Consider the following 23,090-nt stretch of genomic DNA (forward strand, 5'->3'; position numbering starts at 1 on the left):
CCCCAGAAGTGACTCGAACCCATACTCCCAGAAGCAACGCAACTGGTATGTACAAGACGCCTTAATCCACTTGACCATCACGACCGGACATAATGACCGGACCGGCTTCTGGGAGTATGGGTTCGAGTCACTTCTGGGGTGTGAGTTTTCAGTTGCATATTGTCCAGGGGACCATTCTGGCTTGTTCGCATTTGTGTTCCTCACGTGTGCCCCTAAGAATGAGGTGATTTGGTAAAATGCTATGCCCAAGATAACTATCCGAGTGCCGGCGGTGGGGTGGTTCAAATAGCCTCGGCTATCACCTCATTATGTCCGGTCGTGATGGTCAAGTGGATTAAGGCGTCTTGTACATACCAGTTGCGTTGCTTCTGGGAGTATGGGTTCGAGTCACTTCTGGGGTGTGAGTTTTCAGTTGCATATTGTCCAGGGGACCATTCTGGCTTGTTCGCATTTGTGTTCCTCACGTGTGCCCCTAAGAATGAGGTGATTTGTTAAAATGCTATGCCCAAGATAACTATCCGAGTGCCGGCGGTGGGGTGGTTCAAATAGCCTCGGCTATCACCTCATTATGTCCGGTCGTGATGGTCAAGTGGATTAAGGCGTCTTGTACATACCAGTTGCATTGCTTCTGGGAGTATGGGTTCGAGTCACTTCTGGGGTGTGAGTTTTCAGTTGCATATTGTCCAGGGGACCATTCTGGCTTGTTCGCATATATATATATATATATATATATATATATATATATATATAATATAGGGAGCCGGTCGGCCGAGCGGACAGCACGCGGTACTTGTGATCCTGTGGTCCTGGGTTCGATCCCAGGCGCCGGCGAGAAACAATGGGCAGAGTTTCTTTCACCCTATGCCCCTGTTACCTAGCAGTAAAATAGGTACCTGGGTGTTAGTCAGCTGTCACGGGCTGCTTCCTGGGGGTGGAGGCCTGGTCGAGGACCGGGCCGCGGGGACACTAAAAAAAGCCCCGAAATCATCTCAAGATAACCTCAAGATATATATGTATATATATATATATATATATATATATGTATATGTGTATATGTGTATATGTATATATATATTTATTTATTTATTTATCTGCTCAGCAAGAAGTGCCAGACTGACCAGGCTGTAGTGAATATGTGGGCTTTCAGGCCACTCCAAACAGCCTGTTGGACCAAGTTATCACAAGTCGAGGCTGGCCTATATGTACTATACTATACATTTGGATCCTTTATAATGGATTTTGACTGTATTATACAATAGTAGCAAGAGGGCAAAAATAACTTTCCAAACTTGAAAATAATACACTCATTATTAATACGTTTCTTTATCGTGTTTTACAGAACCCAAGTCCAGATCTTGAGAAATCTGCATATAATGCTGGCCAGCTGGAAGCTTGTGACGAAGCAAGTGAAGACTTGCTTCTGGTTCGTCTTGACGGCGCCTCTCATCAACTATCAAATTTAGGTCATCTTGGCCCTACACAGCACCTGTTTAATTCACAGGTGTGATATTCTGTAGTTGTATTGCTTGTGCTCATCCTCTCAGCTTAATACACCCTCTCAGTTTGTGCACCTCTCAACTTGTACACCCCTCGACTTGTACAACCCTCAACTTGTACACCCCTCAAATTGTACACCCCTCAACTTGTACACCCCTCAAATTGTACACCCCTCAACTTGTACACCCCTCAAATTGTACACCCCTCAACTTTTACACCCATCGACTTTATACACCAATCAACTTGTACACCCCCTCAACTCTATACACCCCTCAAATTGTACACCCCTCAACTTGTACACCCTCAACGTGTACACACCAATCAACTTGTACACCCTCTCAACTCTATACACCCCTCAAATTGTACACCCCTCAACTTGTACAACCCTCAACGTGTACACACCTCAATTTGTACACCCCTCAACTTGTACACCCCTCAACGTGTACACACCAATCAACTTGTACACCCCCTCAACTCTATACACCCCTCAAATTGTACACCCCTCAACTTGTACACCCCTCAACGTGTACACACCAATCAACTTGTACACCCCCTCAACTCTATACACCCCTCAAATTGTACACCCCTCAACTTGTACACCCCTCAACATGTACACACCTCAATTTGTACACCCCTCAACTCTATACACCCCTCAAATTGTACAACCCTCAACGTGTACACACCTCAACTTGTACACCCCTCAACTCTATACTCCACTCAACTTGTACACCCCTCAACTCTATTCACCCCTCAAATTGTACACCCCTCAACTTGTACAACCCTCAAATTGTACACCCCTCAACTTGTACACCCATCGACTCTATACACCCCTCAACTTGTACACCCCTCAACTCTATACACCCCTCAAATTGTACACCCCTCAACTTGTACAACCCTCAAATTGTACACCCCTCAACTTGTACACACCTCAACTTGTACACCCCTCAACTCTATACTCCCCTCAACTTGTACACCCCTAGACCCTATGCATGTTGGTGAGTGGTACATGCCGTTTTGGAACAGAGTGCAGATGCGTCCACCCTAAACTATGTAAATTTTCAATTAATGAAAAAATGTTACAAACTTCAGTGCCTGGAATTCCATCTAAAGCAAGAACTAAAGCAAAAACCACTGTCAGTATTGGACCTATTTGTACGAGTGAAGGTTCATACACTGAGGTTGACAAAGAAATTAGTGAAATCCTAAAAAAATGCAGTATGAGGACATGTTTAGCACTCCAATAAACAGCATAAAAGTGGAAGATCCTGACAACTTCTTTATGTGTGATATCCAAACCCCTATATATGTAACTGATATCAACACGAGCATGGCAAATTTTGAAAGAGAAACTGACAACATGTGCCCTCAGCCCCGGGTACTCATGGAATTCACTATTTATAAAGCAATGCAAAGTGCCAGTAGCACAGGCACTCAGTATAATGTGGAGAAAGAGCTTGGACATAGGGGAGATGCCAGATGCACTTAAATCAGCAGACATAACCCCTCTTCACAAGGGAGGGAGCAAAGCATTGGCAAAGGATTATAGACCAGTTGCACTAATGTCCCACATAATAAAAGTATTTGCAAGAGTGATTGGTGCTTCATAGCCTTCCTGGCTTAGTGCCTTCTTTGATTATTACTTACTTGAGAGAGTGATCAGGAGTCAGGTCACCAGTTTCATGGAGACCAATGACCTTCACAACCCAGGCCAACATGGATTTAGAGCAGGAAGATCGTGCCTCTCACAGCTACTTGACCACTATGACAAAATCACTGAGACATTGTAAGAAAAACAGAATGCAGATGTGGTAAACACATACTTTGCAAAGGCATTTGATAAATGTGACCATGGAGTGATAGCACACAAAATGAGGTCAATGGGAATAACTGGTAAAGTAAGACGGTGGATACTTAATTTTCTGGGAGGGAGCTCCTTTGGCTCCCCGGAACTATCCAGGCTGATATGTATGTATTAAACCCTGGCATCAGTCAAAGCGAATGGAGTTCTAGGCCTACCGGGGACCATGAGCCAGAATCTGGCCCCCCTCAGAGAGGCACGAGGAGCAATGGTCTATAGAAACCCCCGTATGGTTGGAAGCATTCTGTGTCTGCCATCGACCAGGTCAGGCACCCAGAAAGGTAGGCACCCCAAAACAAACCCTATCTGGTTAAACAAAATTCCTACAGAAAGCCGAACTGTTGGACAGAACTCCCCAAACAAAAAACAAGCAAATGAGCATGACGTCACAATCATCACTGCGGCTCCATCTGCGCAGCTCCCTCTTCCCCAAGAGGGGGAAGGGGGAGCCTCAGACCCTCGCACCTGCTATCCACACCCCTAGTTCTGTGGATTATGTGAGACCTGGTGGTCATGCTACTCTGGCTCCGGAATTGTTTCAGTGCTATGCCTTGTGGTGTGGTCTTGTCTTACTGGCAGTGTGCGAGCAAGGAGAATTTTCCCCTGTACTCGCTGCATGCGCCTAGGGTTACTTTCCCTAGGTGCCATGTGAGTACTTGGAGTTATCTTCCACAAGTTACGGGGCGCGGGGGAAGGGGTACCTCCGTTGCTCTCTTTTACTGCTCGATAATTGCCCGCCTTTGGAGTCAGCTGGGGTGTTTCATGCGCCTCTGTTTGCCTCTGGGTAGGAGGTAGTTTCATCACTGGTACACTGGTAAACGCGCAAAGTACTGTGCAGCTGTTCTTCACCTGATATAGCGGGCCAGCTCTGTTCCACCTGAGTACGTTGTACTCAAAGGGGTTTTTCTTTTGGTTTTGTTTTCTGCCTGGTGGGGGTCTGCCCTTGGTGGTGTTGCCATATATATATATATATATATATATATATATATATATATATATGTGTATATCACGAAAATAAACACGTGATTAAGAATGTGACAATGTCAGACCACGGAGGAAAATGAAACAGGAATTTCCTTAACACTTTCGCGCTTTAGATTAGAGATAACTCGTCGCCGTTTTTTCTTACGATTCCGCAAAACAGCCTACTTTTCTTGTCCATCGAAAAAATATTTCTATAAATTCCATTTTTTAACCGAAATGGATGGGGATACTTTTGTTTTGTAGAGAATTTATTTGCGAATTTTTTGGTACCAGAATGAATATTATATCACAAACTTCTATGAGTAAAAAAAAAAAATACACAAAGTATGTTTGGGGGTGTGGCGAGCGTGTGGCAGTGGGTTCCCTTTAGCCGTTGATATATCCAACTCGTGGGAAATATTTGTATGTGTTATGTATATGTCTGTGTAGGGAATTTTACTGCGATCACTGTCATACAAATTATAAAATGTTTCAACAAGTATAAACATGACAAACATCAAACGAACGAAAACAATGCGTTCGTTTCTGCCGCGAACGCATACTGAGCGACGTGGTTCTATATTTGGCGCTTCTCTTACACATGCTTTGTACAAATGTTATACAGTTCATCTTATAGAAAATTTTATTGCGAACACATTGGTATAAAAAAGAAATACGTACATAGAAAAGTAGGGTCAGGAAACGTATAAACTTTCCAAGCATGATTTCCCCCCTGTGTTTTCGCCAGTGCGCTCGCGGCTAACTACTCTCCACTTCACACACTCTTGCGGGTGGGCAATTACCTATATTAAACATTCATATGCATATGTCCGTGTAGAGAATTTTATTGCGATTCCAATGATACCAAAATTAGCGATGTAGGACAACTGTAGGCTTCGCAACCATTAAGAGAGTGGAAACATTTTGTTGCTGTGTGGCGCTCTCGGCGAGTGATCTGCATAGTTTTTTATTTGGTGTTGATACTCCTTATGGTTGGGCGGCATTTTATAGGTATGCTCTTATAGACAATTTCATTGCGAACACAGTGATACCAAATTTAAATACGTGCACCTTCAATTATTGTCAGGACAGTCAAAAGAGTGTACACTTTTCGGTCTTACCGCGTAGGCGCGCGAAGTGCCGAAAGCATCTGGGGTATTGTTTTTTTTTGAGCGCCGAGAGCGCGAAAGTGTTAAGTACTTTCGTATATTAAATACATCTTCAGAAGGAATTCCTTCTGAAGATGTATTTAATATACGAAAGTACTTAAGGAAATTCCTGTTTCATTTTCCTCCGTGGTCTGACATTGTCTCTCATATATATATATATATATATATATATATATATATATATATATATATATATATATATATATGTGTGTATATCACGAAAATAAACACGTGATTAAGAATGTGACAATGTCAGACCACGGAGGAAAAATGAAACAGGAAATTTCCTTAAGTACTTTCGTATATTAAATACATCTTCAGAAGGTCATTTTACAGATCGAGTGATGGGTATAAATAGGCAGGAAGGAGTGGTGAAGTAAGGTGAGGTACAATACTTGGACAACGCAGAAGGCCCATTGGCCCATCAGATGCACCCAATTGGCACATCCGATGTAGCACAATGGCCCATCTGATACAGCAGACATACAAGCATAATATATAGGTAATTATAACATAAAGAAGTATATATTTATTGTATATATTTACTTCTTTATGTTATAATTACCTATATATTATGCTTGTATGTCTGCTGTATCAGATGGGCCATTGTGCTACATCGGATGTGCCAATTGGGTGCATCTGATGGGCCAATGGGCCTTCTGCGTTGTCCAAGTATTGTACCTCACCTTACTTCACCACTCCTTCCTGCCTATTTATACCCATCACTCGATCTGTAAAATGACCTTCTGAAGATGTATTTAATATACGAAAGTACTTAAGGAAATTTCCTGTTTCATTTTTCCTCCGTGGTCTGACATTGTCATATATATATATATATATATATATGCGGAAAATCCACAGAGAAATATGAAATGAGGTGAACGTTTCCTCATTTCACCTCATTTGAAATGAGGTGAACGTTGTCTTGGGATTAAGACAGGGGAGGATTGCTTGAGGCTTCAAGAAGACCTAGACAAGCTAAAGGAATGGTCGAACAAATGGTTGTTAGAGTTTAACTCTAATACATAATAACGTTCACCTCATTTCATATTTCTCTGTGGATTTTCCGCATAAAATGATCAGTGTTTTGTGATCGTCAATTGCATATATATATATATATATATATATATATATATATATATCGTACCTAGTAGCCAGAACTCACTTCTCAGCCTACTATGCAAGGCCCGATTTGTCTAATAAGCCAAGTTTTCCTGAATTAATATATTTACTATATTTTTTTTCTTATGAAATGATAAAGCTACCCTTTTCACTATGTATGAGGTCAATTTTTTTTTATTGGAGTTAAAATTAACGTAGATATATGACCGAACCTAACCTAACCTATATATATAGGTAAGGTTAGGTTAGGTAGCCAAAAAAAGCTAGGTTAGGTTAGGTTAGGTAGACAAAAAAACATTAATTCATGAAAACTTGGCTTATTAGGCAAATCGGGCCTTGCATAGTAGGCTGAGAAGTGAGTTCTGGCTACTAGGTACGACATATATATATATATATATATATAAACAATCTTTGGACAACACCCACCAGTGGGACTCGAACCCAGAAAGCACAACTACCTTCCAGTAGCTGGCATAACTAGTATGCTTTAACCCACTACGCCATCAGACCTTACAAAAGAAGTAGATAGTTCGAGATATATATTTCAAACATCTCTACCTCCCGAAGGCACCAGATGAGTGAGGGGTCAGTCTGCATTTTGTTGTCCAAAGATTGTTTATCTTCACTTGTGGTTTATGCAAGTACAGGCTTATAAGCTGGACACGAGTTCTCTCACATTGACAGTGGCTTGACGAAAAATGCAGACTGACCCCTCACTCATCTGGTGCCTTCGGGAGGTAGAGATGTTTGAAATATATATCTCGAACTATCTACTTCTTTTGTAAGGTCTGATGGCGTAGTGGGTTAAAGCATACTAGTTATGCCAGCTACTGGAAGGTAGTTGTGCTTTCTGGGTTCGAGTCCCACTGGTGGGTGTTGTCCAAAGATTGTTTATCTTCACTTGTGGTTTATGCAAGTACAGGCTTATAAGCTGGACACGAGTTCTCACATTGACAGTGGCTTGACGAAAAATGCAGACTGACCCCTCACTCATCTGGTGCCTTCGGGAGGTAGAGATGTTTGAAATATATATCTCGAACTATCTACTTCTTTTGTAAGGTCTGATGGCGTAGTGGGTTAAAGCATACTAGTTATGCCAGCTACTGGAAGGTAGTTGTGCTTTCTGGGTTCGAGTCCCACTGGTGGGTGTTGTCCAAAGATTGTTTATCTTCACTTGTGGTTTATGCAAGTACAGGCTTTTATATATATATATATATATATATATATATATATATATATATATATATATATATATATATATATATATATATATATATATATACATATACATATATATACATATATATATATATATATATATATATATATATATATATATATATATATATATATATATATATATATATATATATATATATATACATATATATATATATATATATATATATATATATATATATATATATATATATATATATATATATATATTATTAAATATGACCGAAAAAGTAAGATTAATAATTCTAACACGAATTTTCTCAATCTTTCGTACATTACGCTTCACTGTTGGAGGTAAATCAAAAATCAATTCTCCAAAATTCATTTTTATTTCTAGTCTGACGCGACACGGGCGCGTTTCGTAAAACTTATTACATTTTCAAAGACTTTAGTTCACAAATACACAACTGAATAGAACTTACGTATCTCCGATTTTATATGTACATTTGAGTGAGGTGGAAGGGGTGATGTGGCATTAACACAAGACAGAACAAAATGTGGTATTAATAGGGTATTAATTTCATCAACACAAGACAGAACAAGGGTATTAATAGGGTATTAATTTCATCAACACAAGACAGAACACGAAACAATGGATATTGAATAGAAGTGTTTGTAGAAAGCCTATTGGTCCATATTTCTTGATGCTTCTATATTGGAGCGGAGTCTTGAGGTGGGTAGAATATAGTTGTGCAATAATTGGCTGTTGATTGCTGGTGTTGACTTCTTGATGTGTAGTGCCTTGCAAACGTCAAGCCGCCTGCTATCGCTGTATCTATCGATGATTTCTGTGTTGTTTACTAGGATTTCTCTGGCGATGGTTTGGTTGTGGGAAGAGATTATATGTTCCTTAATGGAGCCCTGTTGCTTATGCATCGTTAAACGCCTAGAAAGAGATGTTGTTGTCTTGCCTATATACTGGGTTTTTTGGAGCTTACAGTCCCCAAGTGGGCATTTGAAGGCATAGACGACGTTAGTCTCTTTTAAAGCGTTCTGTTTTGTGTCTGGAGAGTTTCTCATGAGTAGGCTGGCCGTTTTTCTGGTTTTATAGTAAATCGTCAGTTGTATCCTCTGATTTTTGTCTGTAGGGATAACGTTTCTATTAACAATATCTTTCAGGACCCTTTCCTCCGTTTTATGAGCTGTGGAAAAGAAGTTCCTGTAAAATAGTCTAATAGGGGGTATAGGTGTTGTGTTAGTTGTCTCTTCAGAGGTTGCATGGCTTTTCACTTTCCTTCTTATGATGTCTTCGACGAAACCATTGGAGAAGCCGTTATTGACTAGGACCTGCCTTACCCTACAGAGTTCTTCGTCGACTTGCTTCCATTCTGAGCTGTGGCTGAGAGCACGGTCGACATATGCGTTAACAACACTTCTCTTGTACCTGTCTGGGCAGTCGCTGTTGGCATTTAGGCACATTCCTATGTTTGTTTCCTTAGTGTAGACTGCAGTGTGGAAACCTCCGCCCTTTTCCATGACTGTTACATCTAGAAAGGGCAGCTTCCCATCCTTTTCCATCTCGTAAGTGAAACGCAGCACGGAACTCTGCTCAAATGCCTCCTTCAGCTCCTGCAGATGTCTGACATCAGGTACCTGTGTAAAAATGTCGTCAACATACCTGCAGTATATGGCCGGTTTCAAGTTCATGTCGACTAAGACTTTTTGCTCGATGGTACCCATGTAGAAGTTTGCAAACAGGACACCTAGGGGAGAACCCATGGCGACCCCATCTACTTGCTTATACATGTGCCCATCCGGGCTCAAGAAGGGTGCCTCTTTAGTACAAGCTTGGAGTAGTTTCCTCAGAATATTTTCTGGTATGTCAAGAGGAGTACAGGCTGGATCACGATACACGCTGTCGGCTATCATTCCGATTGTCTCGTCCACAGGTACGTTGGTAAACAGAGATTCTACGTCCAACGAGGCTCTTATCCCTGTGGCCCGTGTGCCCCGCAGTAAGTCAACAAATTCCTTTGGAGACTTCAGGCTGAAGGCGCAAGGAACATAAGGAGTCAGCAGGCCGTTGAGTCGCTTCGCCAGTCTGTACGTGGGTGTGGGTATCTGGCTAATGATTGGCCGAAGTGGGTTTCCAGGCTTGTGCGTCTTGACATTTCCATACGCATATCCAGGTTTATATTCCCCAATGATCTTTGGCAGGTGGAGTCCGGATTTCTTGGCGTTCACAGTTTCGATCAGTTTGTTGACCTTTGCTTTTAATTCGGCTGTAGTGTCCTTCGTTACCCTTTGGAACTTAGTTTGGTCAGAGAGTATGATGTTCATTTTCACCAGATATTCGTCTTTTCTGTGGGGAGCCCCTACGGCTCCCTGGAGCTTATCGGGCTAATGTGTGTTATGTTAGACCGGGACATTAGCTAAGGAGTTCAGACCTACCAGGGACCAGCGCCAGAACCTGGCCCCTTCAGAGAGGTTTCAGGGAGCAATGGCCCTGGAAAACCCCATATGGTTGGGGGTTTTCCTTATCTGCCATCGACCGGGGTTAGGCACCCAGAAAGGTAGGCGTAACAAAACAAACCCCACATGGTAAGAAACTACAACAAAAACCGAACAGAGAGGTAGAAAACTCCCTACAATCCCAAGGAAACAAGCAAACAAGCAAACATCACACTTTACTGCCGCGCCGATCGTCCGCGCAGCCCTCCCCACCCCGGGAGGGGGAGGGGGGAGCCCCGGACCTACCGCGCCGGCTGCCAAGCTCCAGTTCGTTCGCTAATGTCAACCGGGATTGACGCTTCTCTGGCCTCAGTTTCCTAGGCGGTGTTTGCCTTGTGTGGCGTTCACTGCCGTGTGTTGTGGTGTGCGGTGGCCAGGAGTACTTCATCAGTGCCGGGGCTGCATGTGCTTAGTGGCTGACTTCCCTAAGCGCCCTGTGAGTACTGCCCTTGCGTTACAGGGTTATCTTCCCTGGGGCGTTCGGGAACCATTCCCGTAGAGGTTCTTGCTGCTCGGCATTTGCCTCGCCCTTGGGGCCAGCTGGGGCTTGGGGCCCTTGTTTGGCCCTGGGTAGGGATTGGTATTGTGCTGGTTAGGGCGTCAAGGTGTTGCGCAGCCTGCCACCTAAGCGGCGGCCGGTTTCTGTTGCCTCTGGAGACGGTGTACTTTTGCGGGGTTTTTCTTTTGTTTTTCATTTTCTTGCCTGGTGGGGGTCTGCCTAAGGTGGTTATAGTTCCACTGGTAGTGTTTGGCGGCCCTCTGCTAGGCCCCCGTGCTTGTACACGTCTCAGGGGTTTTCAGTGCTATAATCTACCCTCTTGTTATGTTTGGGTTTCTTAACCGGTTAGCAACACCTTGCCCGGGCTTCCCGTAGTTGTTACCCTACGGGCCCTGGAAACCCCTGTCTGGGCTCGGGGGACCATTGAATGTGTCTTCCGGGTTCCAACCCGTCTTGAACGGGATCGTTGGTTGCTGTTCCCTTGTCTCCGGGTGACAGTCGCCATTTTTACCTCCGTCATGCTGCCTGTTGGGTCACTGACACCTTGACCCGGAGTCTTGCGAGTGATTCTCTGCTTGTTCTCCAGTACTCTCCTGTTGTTATTACTGTTCAGAGTACAGGCGGCATCCGTGTTGCAAGCTAGGTTAGGTTGCTGCAACATGCTAGGTTGGTTTCCCACTCGAATGCCCCGTGGCCGCCCCGTTTGGTTAGGTGCTGCTCGCCCCTTTCTCTCCATGTTCCCGGCTCAGGACCGTCTGCGTGTTTCTGGGTCGGGGCGGGGTTCAGTTGCGGCAGAGACTCGGGCGGTTTTCGGGGGATGCCCCGTTCGGGTTGGGGACGGAGGTTTGAGCCTATGCCTCCTGCCAAGGCTTCTGGGTCTTACCAGCGGCCCTTTCTTGTTGCCTTTCCCATGGGCTCTTGCTTTTCTTTCAGGGCGGAGGGCTTGGAGGACGGCTCTGCCCCGGGGCCTCTGTTGTTGGTTCCCGGGACTGTGGGGGATGCCTACTAGCAGTTCTGGGGCGGTTTTGCCCCTTCAGGGGTTTTTCTGCTGTTGGGCGTCGTTTTCGCCCTTCCAGTCTGCTAGCTTCCCACATTTGCTGGCGTGTTTTTGTGTATTTAGCGTCAGTCACAGCCCCTGCTGGCGGCCATTTTCGTCTGCCGGTTTCCCGGCGTGGCCACCAGGGCGGCGTTGCGGTTTGTTTACATGCGTCTGGGTGTGCGAGCGAGCGTCTCTGGTGAGTTTTCAAAAAATTTGCAGGGTTTTTGTTCTCCTGTTGTCGTTTCTTTGTTTTTCTGGTGTTTTCTTGCCGTTGCCTGTTCCTCTGGGAACGTTTGGGTGTTGATTTTGGGTCTGAGCCTCTGGGTTTAGGCTCAGTGCCCCTGGCTGGTATGCTTGCTCCCACACCTTGCCCCTCGGTTTTCGGTCTGTTGGGACCGTTTTCCCAGGGCGTTCTGCGGGGGTCTGTGCTTTGCCTTTTAGTGGTGTTCTCCGCCGGCTAATGTGGTGGTTTGGGCTCCCCCTGGTTCGATTCTGGGTTCCTTTGGGTTCCTTGGTTTCGTTCTGGAGGTTTCTTCCTCTTGGGCCCCCTTTTGTGGGTTCAGGGGACTTTGTTTCCTCGTGTGACCCGGTTCTGCCTTTTGGGGTTCCGGGATCTTCCTGGCTTGCAGACTGAGCTTTTTGGGTCTTGGCACATGTTGTGGTTGTGCTGGGACTTTGTGGTTTTGCTGTCGAGGTGGGCCTTTTGATGCAGTTTTGTGCCTTCTTTGCCTGGCCGGCGTAGTGCTCTTTGCCACTAGTCGGCGGCTTGTGCTTTTACGATACATGTCCTCACCTAGTTGTGCTTGTGGGGGTTGAGCTCTGGCTCCTTGGCCCTGCCTCTCAACCGTCCGTCAACAGGTGTATCGGTTCCTGTGCCTCTTGGGCTCTGTCATGTCTACATGTGACATTGTATGGGGGTCAGCCTCGTTACTTGTGTGAGGAGTCGCCACATTACTTCTTAGTGCTTTCCCGTTCCCATTCTGACACTCAAAAAAAAAAAAAAAAAAAAAAAAAAAAATAAACTAATTCTATCTGTGGCTCTTTTGGGTACTCAGTTTCCACCTGTGTCCCCTAGTGCGTGTGCCCCTTGTGTTCCATATCCTGTCCTTCTCAACCCTGTCGATTCCCTTGGGTATCTTGTATGTGGTGATCAGGTCTCCCCTCACTTCCTCTTCCAGCGAAGTGTGGTTTCATTCCCGTAGTCTCTCCTCATGACTTCGGTAGTGTACTTTTTCTTTCTGAAGGGGTTCTGTTCCCTTCTCTGTTGCCTGGGCGCTGGGGGAGCAGCTTGCTCTGTTGCCTCTCGCTTGGTCCCGCTGTTGGTGGGCGCTTTGGGTTGTCTTCCGGCCTCTGCTGGCGTCGGAGGACGGCTTCTCCCCCTTGGGGGGGGTTCAGAGCTGGCGGGGTGGGCTTCTTCCCTGCGCTTCGTCATTTCCTCTTCGTGGGTGCGTGGGGCGTGGCCGCTCCGCCCCATCCTTCTGGGCTTCCCGTCTGCTCTTTGCAGTCATGAGCTTTTCCAGTCTGCAGTTCTTCTGGACTACTTCCGTCTGCGCCCTGGATCCTCTGCCCTGCTCGGAGGACTGTTGTCTCCTGTTCGGATTCTGTTAGGGCCGGGTGCTTGGATGGTGGACCTGGACCTCCAGGTCACTTCTTGGCACGTTCCTCTCCAGTTTTTCTGGGGCTAGCACGGTTGGTAATTACCTATGTGTACTTACCTCAGTGTAGTTACAGGATGAGAGCTACTCTCGTGGTGTCCCGTCTTCCCAGCACTCTTTGTCATATAATGCTTTGATTATAATTGTCATATTGTCATATAATGATTGTCATATGTCATAATATGTCTTCATATGATTGTCATACAATGCTTTGGTGGTGGGGCTTCAGGTTTGCTGTTTTTATTGCATTCCCTATTTTGTGAAGGGCACTTTGTATACTCTTTGCATCTTTACCGGATCTTAGTGCCCTGTCTGCGTCTGAGATTCGGTGTCTGGCCTACCTCGACGACTGGCTGGAGTGGGCTCCCAGTCAGTCCGCTTGTCTGCTCGCCAGGGGATGGTTCTTTCCAGATCGCTGGGTTTGGTTTCCTGGTGATCTGGAGGTTTTACCTTCTGTTTCCGTCCCGGGTTCGGACCTGGGCCTTGTTTCAGGCTCTTGGGCCCCTCATTGTCTTCCCTCCAGAAGTGTTACTGTGGCTGTGGTCCCGCCTTTGGCTGTTCGGGAGGGGGTCCCGGGTTGCTCAGCGGTTGCTTGGGCGGTTGTGCGGGAGTTTGCACTTCGGCGTGCTTGTCTGCCCGCGGAGTCGGGTTTGGCTCCGGAGTCGGTTGGTTCCTACGGAGACTCCACTTCCGCCTCTTGCATTCCTTGGGTTCCTCTGGGGATCTGGTGTTGGTGCTGCGTCACCAGCTTCCTCTTTGGGGTTTTCGGGGTTCCGTGCCTTGGCGGCTCCCCGAGCCTTCGCTCGATGTGTTCACGGACGGGTCGTCTCTCGGCTGGGGCTTTGTGACCAGTGCTCACCAGGTCGGCCGAGGTTGATGGAGTCTGTCTGTCCGTCGGGCTCACAGCCCGGTTCAGGTGTTCATGGCTGTCTGGTTTGCGCTTCGGAGGGTTTGGGTCACTCGGTACTCTACCGTTCAGCTCTGTTTGGACTGTTCTCTGGTGGTTCTTGCCGGAACCACAGGGGGTTTGGTTAACCGTGTGGTTCGTGTCCGGGGTGTGTCCTGCGTCCTGGTGGACAGCTGTCTCGGTTCATTCCTCTTCGTGGGTTGGCCAGTCGTCGCCGATTCGTTTTGTTGGCTCTGTTGGGCTTATGGACTCCTGGCCATGGACGTCTTCGGGTCGGCGTGGTCTAGGCGTCGCCCGTTTTGTGGCGCCCTTCCCACCTGCGAGGACTTCCCGGTGGAGGCTTTCAGCAGGCCTGGTCGAGGTGGGGGGTACCTGTACCTCTTCTCCCGGTCCAGCTGTTGCTTCGGGTTCTGGCTCAGTTGCAGCCCATTCCCACGAGAACAGTCCTTATGGTTCCACTGTGGCCGGCCCGGCCTTCTTTTCAGACGCTGCTTGATAGGTGTCCGTACCCGGGGCGTTTTTCCTGAGGCTTCGCCTCTTTCAGCAGGCCGAATCGGTCCTGTCCGTGACTGGTTCGGCCTTCTCTTTGGCTCTTCGCGTCTGGTATTTTGACGCAGGTATCGCCATCTCTATGGTGTTCAGGTGGTTTTGTTGACGGTGTCCCACCTGCGAGCTTCGTCTTGGAGACTGTATGACGTTTATTACGTCTTCTCGCGTTTTGTTTCCCCTCCGGCCTGCTCATGAGTCGCCTGAGCCATCCTGGTCCTTGTTCAGGGTGCCTTCTTCTCTTCCCCTCAGTTTGTGGTAGCCCCTTCGGTTTCAGTTTCCTCCTCTTTGGTACTGGTGGTAGCTTTATTGGTGTGCAGCCTTTCTCTGTCCTGGCGACGGTCGAGACGGCTGCTTTCCGGAGGGGTTCTTGGGGTATTGGTACTTGTTTGGTTTGGCCGGGGGGTGCGTCCTGTGTTGTCCAGTTGTGCTTTTTGCTGTTGCCGGCGTACCGTGCCTGGGGATGCGCTGTGGTTGATCCGGTTCCTTCGTTCCCTGTTTTCAGGGCTCGGGTCTCCCGGGTCGTCCGCAGTGTTTTCCTTCTTACTGCGGTCTGTCTTTGCGCCCGTGCTGTTCAGACGTTTACAGCAATTGCTGCTGTGTTGGTGACGTCTCGGGCTCATTTCGGGCGCAGGGAATTGTGGGTCGCACAGGTTTTTGGCCGCCCATCCATGTGTGCGTCTGTTCTTGGGCGTTCTTGTTGCCTTGGGTCGCAGGTTTGCGACCGGTTGTCTTGGCTTTGCGTTGCAGAGTTTGTGGCGGCCGCCTCCCGGGTTAGCCCTTTCTTTTCCTTCTCTTTGGGTATGAAGCTCCAGGGAGCCGTAGGGGCTCCCCACAGAAAACCAGCGTTGAATGTAATGAAACGCCATTTTCTGGGTGAGCCCCGGAGGCTCCCTGGAAACCCTCCCTCCCACCGGTCGGCGGTTTTTTCGCGTTGGTTGAAGCTTAGCTTCCGAACTGGAGCTTGGCAGCCGGCGCGGTAGGTCCGGGGCTCCCCCCTCCCCCTCCCGGGGTGGGGAGGGCTGCGCGGACGATCGGCGCGGCAGTAAAGTGTGATGTTTGCTTGTTTGCTTGTTTCCTTGGGATTGTAGGGAGTTTTCTACCTCTCTGTTCGGTTTTTGTTGTAGTTTCTTACCATGTGGGGTTTGTTTTGTTACGCCTACCTTTCTGGGTGCCTAACCCCGGTCGATGGCAGATAAGGAAAACCCCCAACCATATGGGGTTTTCCAGGGCCATTGCTCCCTGAAACCTCTCTGAAGGGGCCAGGTTCTGGCGCTGGTCCCTGGTAGGTCTGAACTCCTTAGCTAATGTCCCGGTCTAACATAACACACATTAGCCCGATAAGCTCCAGGGAGCCTCCGGGGCTCACCCAGAAAATGGCGTTTCATTACATTCAACGCTGGTTTTTTAAGAATGACATATATTGGCGACTTGTCACCTCTCCTGACAACTATCTCCTTGTTCTCACGAAGGCTTTTAGCTGCCGCTTTAAGCTCGGGGGACAGTATGGTGCTTCTGTAGTTGCCTCGATTCTTTCCTCCTTCTGCAATAAGTTCTGCTTGTAAGGTATCTTTGGTAGTGACCTTCTTTTGTGTCTCGAGGTCGAATATGTCGTCCAACAGAATTTCCAACTCTACTTTCCGGGCCATCTCACTCGGTCTGGACATAACATGACAGTTTATGCCCAGATTTAGGAGAGTGACTTGGTCCTCAGTGAGGTTAATTCCTGCAAGGTTCAGGAAGCCATCTCTTGGTCGTGGAATTGCCATAGGTCCTCCATATAATGTTGTTAGTTTCTTGATAATCCTTGTTTCAGTGCTGAGGTGATGTTGGTCTGTGAGGATGTCGAGGTGTTGTTCAATGCGGGTACGGATACTATCGTCGATGTTGCTATTTCTCCACTCGTTTGTAGCATGAGTTTGAGCAGAGTTCCGTGCTGCGTTTCACTTACGAGATGGAAAAGGATGGGAAGCTGCCCTTTCTAGATGTAACAGTCATGGAAAAGGGCGGAGGTTTCCACACTGCAGTCTACACTAAGGAAACAAACATAGGAATGTGCCTAAATGCCAACAGCGACTGCCCAGACAGGTACAAGAGAAGTGTTGTTAACGCATATGTCGACCGTGCTCTCAGCCACAGCTCAGAATGGAAGCAAGTCGACGAAGAACTCTGTAGGGTAAGGCAGGTCCTAGTCAATAACGGCTTCTCCAATGGTTTCGTCGAAGACATCATAAGAAGGAAAGTGAAAAGCCATGCAACCTCTGAAGAGACAACTAACACAACACCTATATCCCCTATTAGACTATTTTACAGGAACTTCTTTTCCACAGCTCATAAAACGGAGGAAAGGGTCCTGAAAGATATTGTTAATAGAAACGTTATCCCTACAGACAAAAATCAGAGGATACAACTGACGATTTACTATAAAACCAGAAAAAACGGCCAGCCTACTCATGAGAAACTCTCCAGACACAAAACAGAACGCTTTAAAAGAGACTAACGTCGTCTATGCCTTCAAATGCCCACTTGGGGACTGTAAGCTCCAAAAAACCCAGTATATAGGCAAGACAACAACATCTCTTTCTAGGCGTTTAACGATGTATAAGCAACAGGGCTCCATTAAGGAACATATAATCTCTTCCCACAACCAAACCATCGCCAGAGAAATCCTAGTAAACAACACAGAAATCATCGATAGATACAGCGATAGCAGGCGGCTTGACGTTTGCGAGGCACTACACATCAAGAAGTCAACACCAGCAATCAACAGCCAATTATTGCACAACTATATTCTACCCACCTCAAGACTCCGCTCCAATATAGAAGCATCAAGAAATATGGACCAATAGGCTTTCTACAAACACTTCTATTCAATATCCATTGTTTCGTGTTCTGTCTTGTGTTGATGAAATTAATACCCTATTAATACCCTTGTTCTGTCTTGTGTTGATGAAATTAATACCCTATTAATACCACATTTTGTTCTGTCTTGTGTTAATGCCACATCACCCCTTCCACCTCACTCAAATGTACATATAAAATCGGAGATACGTAAGTTCTATTCAGTTGTGTATTTGTGAACTAAAGTCTTTGAAAATGTAATAAGTTTTACGAAACGCGCCTGTGTCGCGTCAGACTAGAAATAAAAATGAATTTTGGAGAATTGATTTTTGATTTACCTCCAACAGTGAAGCGTAATGTACGAAAGATTGAGAAAATTTGTGTTAGAATTATTAATCTTACTTTTTCGGTCATATTTAATAATATATGTCTACAGGAAAGACTGCTACCAAAATATACTAATATATATATATATATATACATATATGTCGTACCTAGTACCCAGAACTCACTTTTTGGCCTACTATTCAAGGCCCGATTTGCCTAATAAGCCAAGTTTTCCTGAATTAATATATTTTCTCTAATTTTTTTCTTATGAAATGATAAATCAACCCATTTCATTATGTATGAGGTCAATTTTATATATATATATATATATATATATATATATATATATATATATATATATATATATATATATATATATATATATATATATATATATATATATATATATAATGTCGTACCTAGTAGCCAGAACGCACTTCTCAGCCTACTATGCAAGGCCCATTTTGCCTAATAAGCCAAGTTTTCATGAATTAATTGTTTTTCGACTACCTAACCTACCTAACCTAACCTAACCTAACTTTTTCGGCTACCTAACCAAACCTAACCTATAAAGATAGGTTAGGTTAGGTTAGGTAGGGTTGGTTAGGTTCGGTCATATATCTACGTTAATTTTAACTCCAATAAAAAAAAATTGACGTCATACATAATGAAATTTGTTGATTTATCATTTCATAAGAAAAAAATTAGAGAAAATATATTAATTCAGGAAAACTTGGCTTATTAGGCAAATCGGGCCTTGAATAGTAGGCCAAAAAGTGAGTTCTGGGTACTAGGTACGACATATATATATATATATATATATATATATATATATATATATATATATATATATATATATATATATCTATATATATATATATATATATATATATATATATATATATATATATATATATATATATATATATATATATATATATATATTTTGTGTTCTTGGTGGTCCTCCACTAGGTCCCTGTGTGTGTGCATGTCCCGTGGGTTCTCTGGTAGTTGTTTGCTTGGTAGTTTGGGGTACCAGTTAGCAGTACCTTGCCCGGGCTTCCCTTAGCAGAGCATCTAAGGACCCTGGAAAACCCCACTAAGACTCAGTGGTCCGATGGATGTGTTCCCTGGGCCTCATCTCGCTTCGTGCTAGTTTGAAGGTTGCTCGGTCCCCTTGTCTCAGGGTGATAATCTCCGTTTTGCCCTCGTCATGCTGCCTATTGGGGTTGGTGACACCTTCAACCCGAAGTCCTTTAAGTGGTGTTGCTTGCTTGTTCTCCAGATCACCCAGTCCTCTGATATTGATCTTAGGGTGCAGGCAGCTTCAGCGTTGCATGCCCGTTAAAGGTTGCTGCAGCATGCTAGGTTGGTTGCTCACCTGGATGCCCCAAGACTGCCCCATTTTGATTATTGGAACCTGGGTCCTTTCCCTGCTGTTGTTTGTCGTGCCAACCCCCCCCCCCCTCTCCCCGCCTGCTTCCGGCTCCGAAGTGTCTGAGTGTTTCGGAATCAGGGCAGGTTTGGTTGGTGGTGACACTTGGGCAGTTTTGAGGGATGCTCCTTCCAGTGTGGCAAGAAAGGCATTTGAGCCTGTTCCTTCAACCGGTGCGTTTCTTTTCCCTTCTCGAGCTGTCTTAGGACTGGCTTGAGGAGGATGTGGAGGCACTTGTGGCTGATCCTGGGCCTGGTGTGCTGGTCTCGGCGGTGCAGGCGTTGGCTGCTCTGTTGAAGCTGTTTGCACCGATCCTGCGGAAGGCTGTGTCTCTGTTCTTTGCTTTGCTTTCTTTGCTTTGCTTTCCTTGCTTTGCGTCTTGTCTCGCGTGCCAGCAGGCAGTGCTTGCTCAGAGTGTGGAATCCACGTGGGTCCTGGCTCCTAGATTTTGTACGCCATTTTTGTCCTTTGTTGTTTGCAGAGTCTGCGGTGGTGCAGTATCTGCAAACGGCCACTTCTACGCCTGATCCCACGATTCATGGGCATTTTGGGTTGTTTCTTGTGGCCTGTGGTGGCATTGGGTGGGCCTTCCTTCGGAGGATTCGTGGCTGGCGGGGGGCAGGTTTCTTCTCCTGCACTCTGTCGGGTCATCTTGGAGTGGGTTCTCTTGGGCGTGGTCGAAACGACCTCGTCCCTCAGGCGGGTTTCCCACCTTTTTTCGGTTCCGAAACAGGACTGCACGGACCTGTGGTTCATTCTGGACTTGTATTGTCTGAATCCCTGGGTATATTGCCCCTCCTTCCAGATGACTACTCTGTCCCAGGTCCGTCTTCTCTTGGAGCCAGGCGCTTGGATGGTGTCCCTGGACCTCTGGGACGCATATTGGCACGTCCCGATTCATCCGGGGTTTATGGACTGGTTAGATTTTGTTGTGGAGTGTCAAGCTTACCACTTTCGTTACCTTCCATTCGGCTTGAATCTGGCACTTCGCATGTTCACACACCTTACCCGGGTCATGGTGGCCCATTTGCGTCTGTTGGGGGTTCGGGTTCTGGCCTACCTAGACGACTGGCTGGTGTGGGCTCCCAGCCAGTTTGCGTGTCTGCTTGCCGGGAAACTAGTTCTTTCCCAGCTCGTGGGATTCGGGTTCCTGGTGAACTGGAGGAAGTCCCATCTGGGTCCCTCTCAGGTTCGGTCTTGGCTGGGTTTAACCCTCAAACCGCTAGGGGCCCAAATGGAATTCACACCCACAGGCGCAACAAAAAAAAAATCCAAAAAATTCTTTCGTCTTATAGAAGTGTTCATTTTTGTTCCCTGATCACGGAAAAAATAACAAAAAAATCGTAGGTGGCATATTTTAGCCGCAATAGGGTAGGGAAGTGTGGCAAAAAAGGGGCGTTGGCAGAGCCTTCGCCAGACAAGGTCTACTCCGCCCGAGCTGTCAGACGGCAGTTGCCACAAATATATTATTACCTAATTATTTCAATGTCTCTGATTGATTTTTTCTTAGTTTTTTGCAGTAATATTATTCCATACAGTGAATTGTGGTATATTTATATTATAAAATGTGTGAACCATCGCTGTACTCAAAATTACGGTGTGCATATTAGTGATTCAATTATTATGTTCATAAAACAATAAACAAATAGTTTTGCTGTTGTTACACTATATACACAGGTTATATATAAGTATTTGCATGTTTTGTACACCATAACGAACTACTAAGTTGGTCTTGTGAGTCAAAAAGCAACGAGGAGTGACCGCCAAACACCAGCGAGCCACTCACTGCTGCTCCCTCCCTCAACACCACCTCACTCACCCTCATTCATCTCCCACAATACTCTTTCTGTATTTATTCACTATACACAGACGTTATATATACGTATTTACATGTTTTGTTCACCATAACTGTACATCTAAGCTTGTATGGTGAGTAAAGGCCATAAGACGTTGCTACTCACACAGTCAGCTGATCAGCGGCCGCCCTCAAGGCCAGACGCACTAATATTTGTCCTTCAACAATATTGTTTGTGGTGTTATTACGCTATAGACACACATTATATATAAGTATCTACCTGTTTTATTCACCATACCTGAACAAATAAGCTGGTATGGTGCCCAAAGACCATAGTGGCCACCAGTAAACAACATGACAAGTCTTGCAGACGATGCACCTCCCTCACCAAAATGGCGGCTCCCAACCTACTCCTCTCGCTGTTATCTCACACTATACACACGTTATATGTAAGTATCTACATTTGTGTTCACCATATCAAACCACTAAGCTGGTATGGTGAGTGCAGTCAATAAATGGTGGCCACACACAGTCAGAAAACGATGCCACAACCTTCCCTCCCACAGCCTTACTCCTCCCTCCATGGAGCACAGCGCTAAATATCACCACAATCCTGCTATTATCAGAATCCTGGTCAGTTTTATCAGTCAGGGGTCTGCTATAATACTATCATCACTAAATAATAGCAGCATATGTATATTATGGCATTTGTAGGCGATGCTGTGATCAAAAGCTGAACAGCGGTGCTGTGAGCTCGTGCTGCGTGCGCCAGCCTTGGTGGCTTGCTCAATACTGATGCTCTAACACCCAAGAGTGTTGGCCTGGATTTTTTTTCTAGGTGGCATCTGGCAACTATTGGTCGTGGCTGTACAATAGCTGCCCCTATCCCAGGCGGGGCGTTTAAATTATAGCGCTAGACACGATAGCATATATAAATGATGTGAGCGGTTTCGGTTTTGTCACTGATATCATATACAATGGGCCTCGACTTACGATGCTAATCCGTTCCCAGAGACGAATCGTAAGTCGTAATATCGTAAATCGAAGCGATTTTTCCCATAAGAAATAAAGGGATTTGAATTAATCCGTTCCCTACCCTCCAAAATATTAACATACAAATACATTTTATACTGACTACAATGTTTTTTTCTAACTACAATACAGTACCAAAGTTTCTCTTACCTTTATGGAGTGCTCTTGATGGCATATGGAAGATGGTGATGAGGGAGGAGGAGGAGAGTTGTTACTGTTTGGAAGGGGAGTCCCCTTCTATTATCACATCAGGCAGTGATGTTTTCTCTGGGGTACTCTCTCCTACGTTTTGCCTGAATACCACTAGGACCTGGTTGTGGTTCAGGGCTTGTTTGTCTCACTACAAATTTGTCAAGAGACATTTGTTTTTCCCTTCGTTTTAACATTTGTCTGTAATGATGCATCACTTTAGCACCCATAATGTCCTTTTTCTTAGCCAGCATGGTGGATATCGTTGACTGAGATTTGTTGTACTGCCTAGCCAATCCAACAACCCGCACACCATCTTCATATTTACGAATGATCTCTTGTTTCTGCTCTATGGTCATCCGTACATGGGATCTCATATGTTGAGCCTTACCACTAACTTTCCTGGGACTCATGGTGTGATATATAATAATTACTTTAATGTTCAAAATGTAAAAAATCACCACAAAAGCAAAATTTCATATAGGCGCGATCGTCACTTAAGTGGGCAGCTGTAGTAAACTGAGGC

At 45.6% G+C, this 23,090-nt stretch overlaps 1 protein-coding gene across 2 annotated transcripts in view; it reads left to right on the forward strand.

The window, feature by feature from the left end:
- LOC123763243 (nudC domain-containing protein 1) overlaps nt 1-23,090 on the forward strand; it is a 280,109-nt gene that overhangs the window by 170,712 nt on the left and 86,307 nt on the right. For both annotated transcript variants that reach the window (XM_045750346.2, XM_045750347.2), the window contains one exon: nt 1,340-1,501. In XM_045750346.2, the coding sequence (XP_045606302.2) occupies nt 1,340-1,501 (162 nt within the window). The remainder of the gene's footprint in view (nt 1-1,339; nt 1,502-23,090) is intronic.

Source organism: Procambarus clarkii, chromosome 49 (genome assembly GCF_040958095.1).
Source record: "Procambarus clarkii isolate CNS0578487 chromosome 49, FALCON_Pclarkii_2.0, whole genome shotgun sequence".
Lineage (NCBI taxonomy): Eukaryota > Metazoa > Arthropoda > Malacostraca > Decapoda > Cambaridae > Procambarus > Procambarus clarkii.